This window comes from Toxotes jaculatrix, chromosome 18 (genome assembly GCF_017976425.1).
Source record: "Toxotes jaculatrix isolate fToxJac2 chromosome 18, fToxJac2.pri, whole genome shotgun sequence".
In the NCBI taxonomy this organism is placed as follows: Eukaryota; Metazoa; Chordata; class Actinopteri; family Toxotidae; genus Toxotes; species Toxotes jaculatrix.
The window spans coordinates 18159969-18172623 of record NC_054411.1 but is presented as its reverse complement, the minus strand read 5'-3'; the positions used below and the strand labels follow the sequence as shown (position 1 = coordinate 18172623).

The 12655-nt window shown below is 43.5% G+C and overlaps 1 protein-coding gene across 1 annotated transcript; it reads right to left on the bottom strand.

Annotated features, from left to right (window-relative positions):
• Nucleotides 1–786: 786 nt before the first annotated feature.
• rab3db (RAB3D, member RAS oncogene family, b) lies at nt 787–11216 on the bottom strand. Its single transcript, XM_041063324.1, has 5 exons — nt 10903–11216; nt 7994–8230; nt 3979–4097; nt 3521–3645; nt 787–3443 (listed from the first exon to the last, which is right to left on the bottom strand). The coding sequence occupies exons 2-5, from the start codon at nt 8228–8230 to the stop codon at nt 3256–3258; spliced, it is 669 nt and encodes a 222-aa protein (XP_040919258.1). The 5' UTR covers nt 10903–11216; the 3' UTR covers nt 787–3255.
• Nucleotides 11217–12655: the final 1439 nt, after the last annotated feature.

Here is a 12655-nt window from a genome sequence, read left to right as displayed (position 1 = left end):
ACCTGTCTCATGGGTGAACTGTGACCCCACCCCCCAAGCTCCTGGCTGGCCCCGGGCCAAGTTAGTCCAATGCATGTGTCCAAGTAACGGAAGTCGCAGAGTACTCACACACCTAAAGCAGACCTAAACGGTTTCTTATCTACTTACTGCACCCACATGTTTTCTTGGTTTGACCAGCATTATCTGAGCTGCAGACAACCCTGTTTCTTCACCCATGATAAGTATCCTAAGGGGGCGTAGCGGCCCATCCCCGTCAGTTTAAATGCAATTCAGCGCTTCTTTACATCACCTGACAGGCAGAGAGGACAGTCTGATCCGAGTGAAATGGGCGCTGATGTAAAAACAGGCGGCATTTCATTCACATGACAATGACAACATTCAGCTACAGCCGATGACATAGTGGAACCAGCTTAGTTAAATTCAGCTGCGCATACCTTTGAGCCAGTGTAGTGAAAAATGTAACTTCTGTATATGAAAGTTAAGTTCAGAGGCCCAGAACAAGGAAGGCAGCGGTCTGTCACTGTGGTAACAGGAAGAGGAGGATGAGGAAATCTGTATTGTTGTGGAAGACAATGGCAGAGTGTGGTTTCTCTGTTTCTTCAGATAAAACATGAAAAAAGCCCTGGCCTAATGTTTGGGGGTTAGGAGGTAGGATGCATAGTCATAAATTACACTTCAGATGCTGCTGAGGCCACAAAGACTAACCAGCCATGTTATACCATAGGTCTCTGTGTAACTGATTTGTAAAAGGAACTGAAAACAATGATTGGGAATTTCCTTCTACCATTTGTAATGAATATATTCTTTATTTTCATATACACATTTCAACATGTTCAATTTATTCTTGTTTATAAGATGCACTTTATCACAACCATCCAACACACTCAGAACTTAAAATAAAGGGATCAAAGGAGCTGATATCCCTTCTTTTAGAAAGCTATCAGGAATGCAACACATGAAAACAAAGAGACCATAAACCTAAGAGAGAAAGAGGACACAACAGACGTACAGCTCTGGATGCTACAAACCTATTTGTACAACAGCGTCAGAGTCAGTAGTTCATCGATATGGCAGATACTAGACAAGTGGACAGTTTAGCACAGCAGTGCCCAGGTACAACTTTAGCACATTCAATATGTATTCAAGCAGCAGCCGCCACTGTGACACTGTCACAGACAATGTACCCTCTCTGATGCCTCAGCTTTCCATTTAAATATATAGCAAAACCACCCAGTGCTTTTACACAAATGTAGTGTTATGAGCCAGTGACTGTGTACACAACTTCCTAGTATCAAACCCCTGCATCACAGCTCACAGAGGTACAGATGAGATGATAATACCAGCTACCTGAAACTATCCCCTCTTCAGCAGCACGCACACTGACAGGAGAGATAACTGACCACAGGCCTGTACAACAGGAGGGAGTGAGCAGACCCCCCCCCCATCCCAGCTGTGCAGAGCGAGGACAGGCTTTGGCATGACAACGTGAGGCTTCTATCGTGGTGTAGAGGTTGTGGTTGATGCTAACTGACAGTCAGTGTTCAACACGTGCACCGTGACAGTGTAAATGACAATTAATGGACAAAAACTGCAAAACAAAAAGCCTTTTTTAAAGTTCTTTCCATTCCTGATTTGTACTCCAATCCAACGACACTGCAAATTTTAAAATCTCGATTTCAGGACACAGCTTTCAGCAGGAGGAGGTTGACCACTCAATACTGAAATGTCAAAAATATCATAAAGGAACAACAGAAGCTATTAAACCTATAGTTTAACAGGTGGCAAACATACTGTGGAATGTAGATAAAACATCATTTTATTAAACTTGAATGAAAAGATGGCAGATTTTACAGTAACGGGATATAAAGTGACACAGGATCGTCTAACTAACATTACGCACCAGCACATTACTTTTCCTGATAGCGGCAATAGCACAGCTGAGACATAAACATATGCTTCTCAGAGATCAGTGTTCTTCCCTTTCTCAGTATACACACTCACACACACTGTGCTGCGTTTGCACAATCAAACAAACATAAAGTTTAATTCACTGCTTAGTAAATACTCAAGTTATTAAGCATAGTATGTTTGCCATGCCAACTGTTTTGCCATGCTGCAGTTAGGAGAACTGTGTGTGTGTGTGTGTGTGTGTGTGTGTGGTCTTGAAAGCATGTCTGTGTGTATGTGTGTGAGAGAACACGTTCAAGAAAGAGTGGCACAAAGGGGTGAGCGAGGACATGCCATCAGCTAGGTCACGTGACAAATACAAGTGTCACCAGTGTTAAACGACTTCCTCACAGCGCCTCGGTGTTAGTGTGAGAGAAAAGGAGGCAAAGAGCAGCACAAGACTGGCAGCAAGATTCAGAACATAAGATAAGGTTCATGACGGGATCCTGTTGGCTTTCTGTACCATCTTGATCTCAGTCTATCTTCTTTAACTTCATAATAGGAGAAAAGACAACATGAAGGCATACGTGTATTCACACACCTGAATTTCATTTGGATGAGCTGTACTGATACATCCATATTTAAGGAATGTTAGAGACTGTGAATTCTGACTGTATATGTTAACGGAATTAGATTTCTTTCAACATTTAGTAGGTTCAATGGGGTTATTCGCTTTTCTTAGAGAGAAAGAGGAATACCGCTCTCATGTCAGAAAAAGAATTAATCCCAAACACACAGGTGCCCTCACACATTATTAGTGACTCCATCCCATTTGGCACCACGAGCTTCTGGGTATCTGCACAAATATATGAAAGAAAAACTAAAGGTACTGAACAAATGTTTTAAATGTAGTAAATTTATGATGCTAATTGGTCAAGGCCGTTGATGTGGGGAGTGGACAGAGCATGGGGCAGGTTTTGTTAGACTATCAGCTCGCCACAGACCTGATGGATTGAGACCACAGACACAGACAGGGGCAGATTGGGCCCCTTTAAGGGAAAACACAGAAAGGCAGGCCTGGGGAGCAGAGGGGGGTCTGACAGAACTGATGAGGATTATCTCATCTAGCTGTCCTTTGGTTTGTGATGCAAAGTGTGGACAAAGCAGAGCTAGGCGTGGCTGGAGTGAAGAGAGAGGAAGAGATGCGGCACTTTCCATGGTTGAGGCACAGAGAAGGAGTTGATCTTCGTGTAGAAGTATCAGTGCATGTCTGCGTGTGTGTGTGCGTGCGTGTGTGTGTGTTTGTGTGTGTGTGTGTGTGTGTGTGTGTGTGTGTTTGTTGGGAGACTTGGTAAGAAAGCAGACGGTTTAGCAAGAACAGCCCCCGTGGCTCTCTGAAGGCGAGTCTTTAAGGCCCTGGTTCCTGTGGTTGGATACGAGGTTGACGTCTCCCTCCATGCTCTCATTCATCTTCTCACAGATGACGTCCACTAGACGCTCAAACACCTGCTTCACGTTGATGTTGTCCTTAGCGCTGGCCTCAAAGAACTGGAAACCTGAGGGCAAAACAAGGGCACCGGAGTGGTTTAATGGGATTTGCTTTCAGTTATTATGAACACACAAAAGTATTTACCTAGCTCCTCTGCCAGTCGCTGGCCGTCCTCTGTGGGTATGAGCCTGTCGTCCTCCAGGTCACACTTGTTACCAACAAGGATCACCTGAGCATTGTCCCATGAGTATGTCTTGATCTGCGTTGCCCTGGAGGACAGACACAGAGTTGGCAATACAGAACCCAAAAAAATCAGATACTCACCTGTATAATTCAAACATTATAAAACATTTGTGTAGAAACACAAACACATTGTGGATAGTTAAGTGAAAGACCAAGGAATCAACTTACAAGCACATGGTGGAGCTATCTATACTAAAAGGTAATTACTTCTTCCTTGGTCCATGTTTGAATTTCACACCAAATCTCATTCAACTCTTTTTTGAAATAATCTAACTAAACCAATTAGAATAAAAAATAAAACCCATAACCTCCTGGTGTTGACATGAACAGACCAAACTGTTTAAACATGCCCAACTCACCAGTCCTGCACTGCGTTGAAGGAGTCCTGGTTAGTGATGTCATACATGAGCAAGAAGCCCATGGCTCCTCTGTAGTAGGCTGTGGTGATGGTGCGGTAGCGCTCTTGACCTGCTGTGTCCTGCATTTACACACACAAAATATACTTCTATATTATATTTCATTTACTTTACATTTGTCAAGGTCTATAAAACAAACATTCTTCCTTCCCATGTCATCCGGTACATGATTTAAAGCCACAAGGGGGCAATATTGTTCAAACTATGGCCTTCTGCTACAATGCTCTGGCTCTGGGTTGCCACAGACACTGTATATGTGGAGTAAATCCATCACTTAGCTATTAGAGTGACTGGGCAACTCCAATATCAATGTCTAATTCAGAGACATATTGCAGAGTGCATATGGACATTTCAGACTGAAGGAGAGTGTATAAAGTGATCTAAAACCCTCCCTCCCTCCCTCCCTGCAGGTGGGAGGGAGGGTTTTATGTCTGGTTTCATTTCTAGTAGGCAAAAAAGTAACAAAACAAGACAGTTGTGGATTGTGTGTGCTGGTTGCTGTGTGCTGCATACAGATAGGCCGAGATATTATTGTACTCTGTGACACCTTGGTGCATTTCTCTCCCTCCAAAGCACTTGGCTTCATTACCGCATCAAAATACCACTTGCTCCAACTCTACACAATCCACCAGAAGATGGCCTTTGGATATGAGCATCAATCAGGACTTCTGGCCTGAATCAGGAACCAGCCAGCCAGCAGAAACACGCAGATAACAGAAATGCAAGCATCACAGACTCAAAGAAGGTGTGGCTGCTGTGTGTTGTTGATACCCCCCCCCCCCACCCCCCCCAAACCACAGTGCGTGACCTGTTTATCAGAAGCATCTTGTAATTAAATGGAGGCTGTACATGATGTCACAGTCAGCAGCTCAAAATAGTTCAGGGGATGCTGAAAGCAAAAAGATCAAACAGGTAGTCTGAGTCCTTCATTTGCATTGCATGTCTGTGTGTGTGTGTGTGTTTCTGTGTTTGTCTGATGTTTTCCTCACAGTGAAGAGGAGGAGGAGGAGGAGGAGGAGTGGGTTGTCCAGGTAACCAGAGGCCATTGAAGGTTATGAATGTTCCATTACAGCCTAGACTGCTCTGGGTGGTCAGCCTAAATGATCCGTCTCACTTTACAAAATGGACAAGACAGAGGCCAGAGCGCTGCAGAAATCCTTCTATCAGAGACAGCAGAGAAAGAAACTGCTTCCCCCCTGTATATTCTCATATTCTTCCACAGTCAGAATCGGCTTTCTGTCAGGGTTGTTTTTGTTTAAGTAAAGTGTGAAATATTCCAGGTCCATCTTATCTCATCCATGCAGAGATGATCAAATATTTGGCAGCGTAATGGGACATCTAACCAAATAGACAGTCTCCAGGGCTGCTATAATCAACCACCGGCAGTAAACAAAAGCTTCTCCCTCATGTGTATATGTATGATGACAGATAGGGAGGGGTTTAAATCAAGCTTCTGCAGGGTCACAGACTCTGACGACACTCAGATCTTTAAACATGCGTTACTTGCGTTTATGCTAACTGCCCACACAAAGCAGTGGCACACACAGGATGTCATCCCCTGGGCTACCACACACAACACATGTGTGGATGTGTTCATGCTAAGTGTGCGAAAGGTGTGTGTGTGTGTGTTTGCTCAAAGATCAAAAACATATTTCCATGACACAAAAAGGAGGGATGTAAAGAAAAGGTGTACGTAGTGGGAACACACTGTACATATGCTTTGCCTCTATGTTTTCACTGTCAAAGGGCCATGTGGTGTGTTATCAGGCTAGCCTGTTTCCATGACACACAAAGGGAGGCTAGCAGCTGGCATGGGATCATCAACAATGGCTCTTTGTCTAAGGACCTGGTGAAATCTCATGCAGATGGTGTTCAGTGGGAGCTGACATGAATTTAACAGCCAGGAAATTTCACAGAGTTGATTATTAACATCACATAAGGGAGGACTGGTACGAAGACATGCTCGCTGCTCCCACACCCTTTAAATACACCGCTACACCAGCGCCGCAGTATATCTTCATTATGTCTCTGTGAGAAGCTGATAGGAAACTTCCTCTGCTTCCTGACCTTAGGAAATACCAGGCCTCATGGTCATTCAACAGCAGTATCAGTAGTAGAGTCCAGAGCAGGGACACACTACATGCCCACCTTCTCAAAACCCTACTGTATCACTTAAGTACCTAACACATATTATATTTAATGATACTTAATTCTTTCACCCTCCTCCTCAGCTGTTAGAGAATCACACACCACTAACACTGCATGTCATTTACCGGAGACACATGTTTGGTCAGGCAGGTGAGTGTGTGTTTTGGTGTGGGCTCCTCTGCAGCTGATTCATCTCGGTCACTATTTGTGTATCATTCAGTGGCTCACACATTGTTGGTTCAAATGAATCATCTGTTTGAACAGCCTTAACAATATATATCAGCAGGATTTATAGTGCACTGTGAGGAATGTGCTGGTGGTGGAGAATAATTAGGGATACACCTTTTAGTACAATGTAAAAGTCCTACAGTGAATACCAGGGTTCAGTGTTTATTGAAGCAGTCAGAGGTGTGTGGATCCGGCTCCATGTAGTTGTTTCAAAGAAGCTGTTAGAGGCTACACACTAAGCTAAACAGCTGCTGGATGTAACCTAATATGCACCCTATAGACACGAGTGGTACCCATGTTCTCATCAAATGCTCTGCAATAAATGTAATTCCTCAAAAGTCGAACCATTTCTTTAGGGGGTACTCCAGCAATTTAGTGCGGCACATCTGTAAAGCTGGAGTGTTAAAATCAGACAAAATCAAAGCAACACAGGCTGAGATATCCTGACTTTTCGACTCTAGTTTGGGTCAAACTCCAAAAATACTAAATCCCACATTTCCCATAATTCATCTCAATGAACAATAAAGAAACAGTATGAGCTACACTAACAGCAAGCTACTGTACTGTTTCAGAATGTGGCTGACTCGCCTGCTATAATTACAGTGCGGACTCACAATTTATCAAAGCTGATGAAAGTTTCTTCTTGACCTTTGAAATAAAAGTTTGGAAAAATAAAAAAAAACTTTTCTAAGCAAGGTGGCTGTTTTAAAATGGCTCATAGCAGCTCACATCTTCATATTATGTGGAAATTAGTTTGACCTAAAAACTGTAACTCACACGCAACAGCAAATTATTATGTAAATTCCCAAACAATATATTTAAAGCAGACCTAAATCAGTATTTTTAAATGGATTATATGACTATGTATGTGAAAGGGGTCACCCACAGAGAATTATCACTTCACAGTCCAACAGCTGTTACCGTTCTGGTTCACACTCTTTGCTCTCATCTGTGTCATTTTTCTTTTTTGGCTGCAGCTGGCAGTTGCTTAAAATTTTTTTTTTTTAAAAAGTCCTAAAAACCCAATGTGCACCACCTGCTGGAAACTCTTTTACACAGGCAAGTCTCCTTTATACATTTATGTATAACACTTTGTAAGGCCAAAGAGTATGAATTTGTACGAAACTACAAGGAAGTGGTGTTTTACACTTACACAATTCACAGGCCAAACCCACACACCCAGACAAACTTAGTTCTTCTGTTAAGCCTTTTATCTTTAAGTGCAGACGTAACGTTGACTGAAAGGGATGTCCTGGTGCCAGCAAGCATTCCACATGGGTTTACTTTCCTTTTCTCTATCTCCCTGTTTTTCTTTTATAGCTAAAGCAATCTTGAAGAGTTTGTAGCACCCACTTTCCTCAACAACAACAACAACAACACATTAGAATGCACATGAGCTCAGGTGTAGAGTAAACTTCAACAGACTTAGAGGCAGCAAATAAGCATTAGCCGCTGTGGCTGTAGTTTGGCAATCAAAAGCTTGCGTGTGCTTTACGTTTCCTCTTTTAGAAAAGGCGGTCTTCTGATGCGGTGTGATACCACAAATCAAAACCACAACGTATCATATCTTTAAACCACTCACCCAGATCTGCAACTTAATCCTCTTGTCATTGCGGAAGACAGTCTTGACCTTGAAGTCGATGCCCACGGTGCTAACAAAGGCGGAGGTGAAGGAGTCGTCTGCGTAGCGGAACAAGAAGGAGGTTTTTCCCACGCTGCTGTTGCCGATGATCAGCAGTTTGAACATGTAGTCAAAGTTCTGGTCAGCCGCATCCTTCTGAGAGGGCTGCTGCTGGAGCCGCGAGTCATTTGATGCCATCTGGAGAGGGAGAAAATTAACATGGTGAAGTGTTTGGTGGAAATGTTTTACCAAAGCATCTTACAGCAGCGTGACTGCAACCAGTGTCTGAACATGACTGACACTGGTTGGAATCTACTCGGGCTGCAACTAATAATTATTTTTATTTTCAACTTTGTAGAAACTTTAAACTGCATTTCACAGTCTTCATCAATATCAGCGTCATCACATGACCTCAATGTAGAGCCTCACTGAGGTGATATCAGGTTGTACATGGTGTATGATGGCCAAAGAAAGAAAATAGTCAGCACCCTAACCCCACCAGGCTGCCTCCTTGAATAACAATGTTGTGTTCATCAATGAATCGATCATTGTCATTTCAGCACTATAATCAACCAAGCTCAGCAAATCAGAGCATTACATAAGCTACAAAGCGTGGAACTTATTTATCTACTATTGAATCAAAGTTTGAACCGATGTTAGTGAAATCCATCTGTGGTCAGTGGAATCCAGTTACAACCGAATTAAAAGGTTTTTAATAGAAATGAGAAAGATAACTGTGAGATAAAGTTAAATTAGCCAACATTTGTGCTTTTAAATTATGGGAAGCTATGCCACCTGCTTCATTATAACCATTCATGTCAGTGTAATCTCTCCTGAGGGCAGGTATGAGATTACCTGCCATTAAGCCTTTTAGTGTCAGTCACCCAAACAGGGGGGGGTGGGGTGGGGGGAGCAGCCACACAGCTCTGGGTGTGAAAAGGAAGACAGAGAGATAGGCATGTCTATCCCTCTGAACACACACACACACACACATATACACAGCTGATCAATCAGTGCAGTTCAGCTCAGTCCTGCCTCTTTCTGGTGAGACTCGTCTCCGTGGAGACTAGGACCCAGCTGCCAGCAAGACCCATTAGTGGTCAAAGCAGTCAGTTCACTCAGCTTTTAACTGGCCAGATGGAGGTCTCCAGAGCAGGATAGAGATATCTATCACACTACTACCAAGGGCTATGAAAAAAAAAAAGAGGAGGAGAGGAGGAGAGTTGGATCATGACTGAGATATTGGAGAAAGCCTGGCTCAATCCTTTACTGTGTATACATGTTTTCTCTCACAATAATTAAGGTGCCAGTGTGAGACTATACAACTATACAACTATGTGTCTACTTAAATTTTTTTTCAAAACAATAATGTAACAAGTCACTTTTTCTATGTGCAGAAAACATATTGCCGCTGTCTGATGAAAACATTCTAACTCTTAGACTTATTTAAAACCATGCAAAGCTGAAAACCTTTGAAACGGTATCAGAGGTGCTCAGGCTTGTGTGTTGGATGATGTCTTAATGTTCTCTGACAGTGGGAAAACAGCACTCTTTCACAACTTTCCTCACTACTGAATCTGAAACGTAGGCACATTCCCTGTAAACACAATCCCTTTCCCCTGAAAACCGTTCTCTGGGTGTTACATAAAGACTGCTGTTCAAGCCAGAACTCCCTTTTCAAGTCTTTCTAATCTCTAAAGACATTGGCCGAGAAATCCAAAATCACATGATGCTCATGCTGTGTAGGGGTCTCCAAGGTACATTTCTGTGCACTTACAGATCCAATAGCATGGACACACCCACAGTAAAATTATATTTTTCTTACTCCAACTTTCTCATCAGCTCAGCCTTAAGCCTGAGGTAAACCCAGTCACATGTCCTTCATGTTTACTGTGCAGCTCAGGAAGTCTGCAGGCAAAGAAGCAGTCAGTTTCTCTCGTGGTATCATCTCTTCATAAGCATGACACATAAATTCCATTTACATAGTGCTTTCTTGTTACTGTGCTGTGTTGCTTAATTCTGTGGTGTCAAGTTCCTTCTGAGTATGTAAATTACAGAAAAGAGACACGATATAGTCAAAGCAATACAACTGACCACGCTTCTAAAGCCTTCTTCCATGACATGTTGAAAAAAAAAAAAAAACGATGTCTGGTAACACTATACAGCAACATGGAGCAACAACAGCACCCCACTGAAACAATCTAATCTTAATCTTCCAAACAAAACAGCCTGACCAGATCCCACTGAGCAGCTGTGGTGAGTCCCCACATCAGCACCTGCCAACAGTGTCTGGGCGGTCCTGAGAGGACAGGTGTCCTCCACTGCATGGAGGATAGCCACTCACTGGATGACAATGGGAGCTCCTTTATGGCATACTGGAGTAACATTAACTCCAGTAAAACAAATACAGGCCCGTTGTGGTGAACAGACCCTGATGATGGTGCAACCACCCCCCCACCCACCTCAGCTGGCACTGTTTGCTGAGCCAGGAGCCAGCAGGGCTGCCTGACCCACAGGAAATGACCACTATTGATTAGCTGGCAGCTGTCACATCTGTTCTCTCATTAGGGAGAGGACTGAGAAGCAAACACCGGTGACCGATAGTTGCCTGGACATTCATTTTATTTCGATATGTGAAAATAACTAATATTCTACACAAAATAGCACTTGTATTAATAGTCTAACGAACAAGAGCAAAACTGTGGTGAAAGCCTAACACTGGCTTGCTCACACTCCGAGGAGGTAAACCTGTTCAATGCAAAGACAACATGCAAACTCAGCTCGGACTGAAAGGTGAACCCATTAGCACGCGGGCACGAAGGAAGTGTGAGGCAGGAAAAGCCGCTGGACTGAAACTTGGACCAACTTACCCTCTTGCGGGAGAAAGCACACGTCCACCTCGGTTCCCTTTCGACTCTGATATGTTCCGTCCGACAGCAAGATGCCTCTAAAACTATGCTAACAAAGTGCACCTGAAATATCCTTTCCTGCCCCCAGCGACAGCACCAACAGCAGCCGACGTGCTCTTCTTCCTCAACAGGCTACTTTTTTTTTTTTTTTTTTCGTCTCAGCGGTCGCGCACTGGAGCAGCACCCGGATCTCGGTTGTGTGTGTTACAGAGCTGACAGTGTGGCTGGAGCTCCCTCTGTGACTGAGTTAATGCGAGCACTGACTCAGCCGCTCCTCAGACCTCAGAAGCTGTGTCAGTCCACACGGCTCGAGGAGGAGGAGGAGAGGCCCGACAGCGGTGCGTGCGTGCGTCCGTGCGTGAGCGCGCGGGCACCACACCAGCTCACACACCCTAAATAAACAATACCATTTTTTTTATTTTTTAAACATAAATTTGACTTTAAGCGCTTCCAGGCTATTACATAGTTTATAATGGTCATATTTATTTCTCATATAATATCTCAACAGGGTTTTGTGAGGAAGTCATAGTCATAATATCTTATGATATTTTTATCTCCTTAAGTATGGTGTTATTCTTCAAATATCTCTATCAGCAGGGTAGGATTAACCTGCTAGGGGGCTCAGGGGCAGAAAAGCTGTGGGGCCCATCTGACTCCTGATGCCTCCCTCACTGTGTATGCACCCTGTAATGCTCAGGTTTCATGTTAAGGTTTATTGTCATTTCCACACTGGCAGAATGCTACAATAACAAGAATGGTGAACTCCCTCAGCAGATAGCATGGCTGGCGTTTCATCACCGTAAACTCTACCAGGCTTTGAACACAACCACAGGATTCGTGCACCAGCACCTAGAGTCCCACCAGGCAGCAGTGATTCCCTGTTGTTTCAGTAGGGAGTTAACCTGTTCACCTCGATGGCCATATCAAGAATATTGCTGTGTAGCCGTGTTTCAGTGAAAACAAAACATGCAGCAGGTTTCTATTCTAATTAAGTAATCCATTGTACTTTCTCTCCCAGCCTCCAGAAGATCCTGGAGCCACACCTCCTTTTCTATTAGAAGGGCCAAATCATTCACAAGAAGCACATTGGGATAGCTGGTAGTGAGAGACAGTTAGGGTAAGTGCAAATAAATGAACTGTGAATTGGAAGGGGTGCAAATGCAGCTCTTGCACTGATTTGTATCGCCAAAATGAATCAAAATAACAACAACAGTGGACTCAGGGAAGAACATTGACAGCTCAGTGGGTCTGCTGGCTGTCGGTTATGCACAGGAAATGCCAGCAGTTCCCGGTGGCCTTGATATTTTCTGTGTGTTTCTACCCTCACAGTGACGACAAGACTGCACAAGACTGCAGGAAGTGACTGCACCCTGCACACCTGACACACTGCACAAGGTGCTGTTTAAACACTTCAGTAACTGCATACGTTAAACGAGAGAGATATAACATGCTAGTGAATTTTAAAGTGCTGGTAGGCAGAGTTTATTACATTCGGACAGAGCCAGGCTAACTGTCACCTCCTGTTTCCAGTCAGTGCTAACATAGCTAACATCTTCTGGCAGAAGCTTTATATTTACTGTCCAGGCATGAGGGTATCAGTCTTGTCATAGCAAATAAGACTATTTCCTTCAATCACTACAATGAAATATTCCTTTAAGTACCTATCAAGTCAACTGGAACACACACACATACACACACAAAAACACAATCAGTT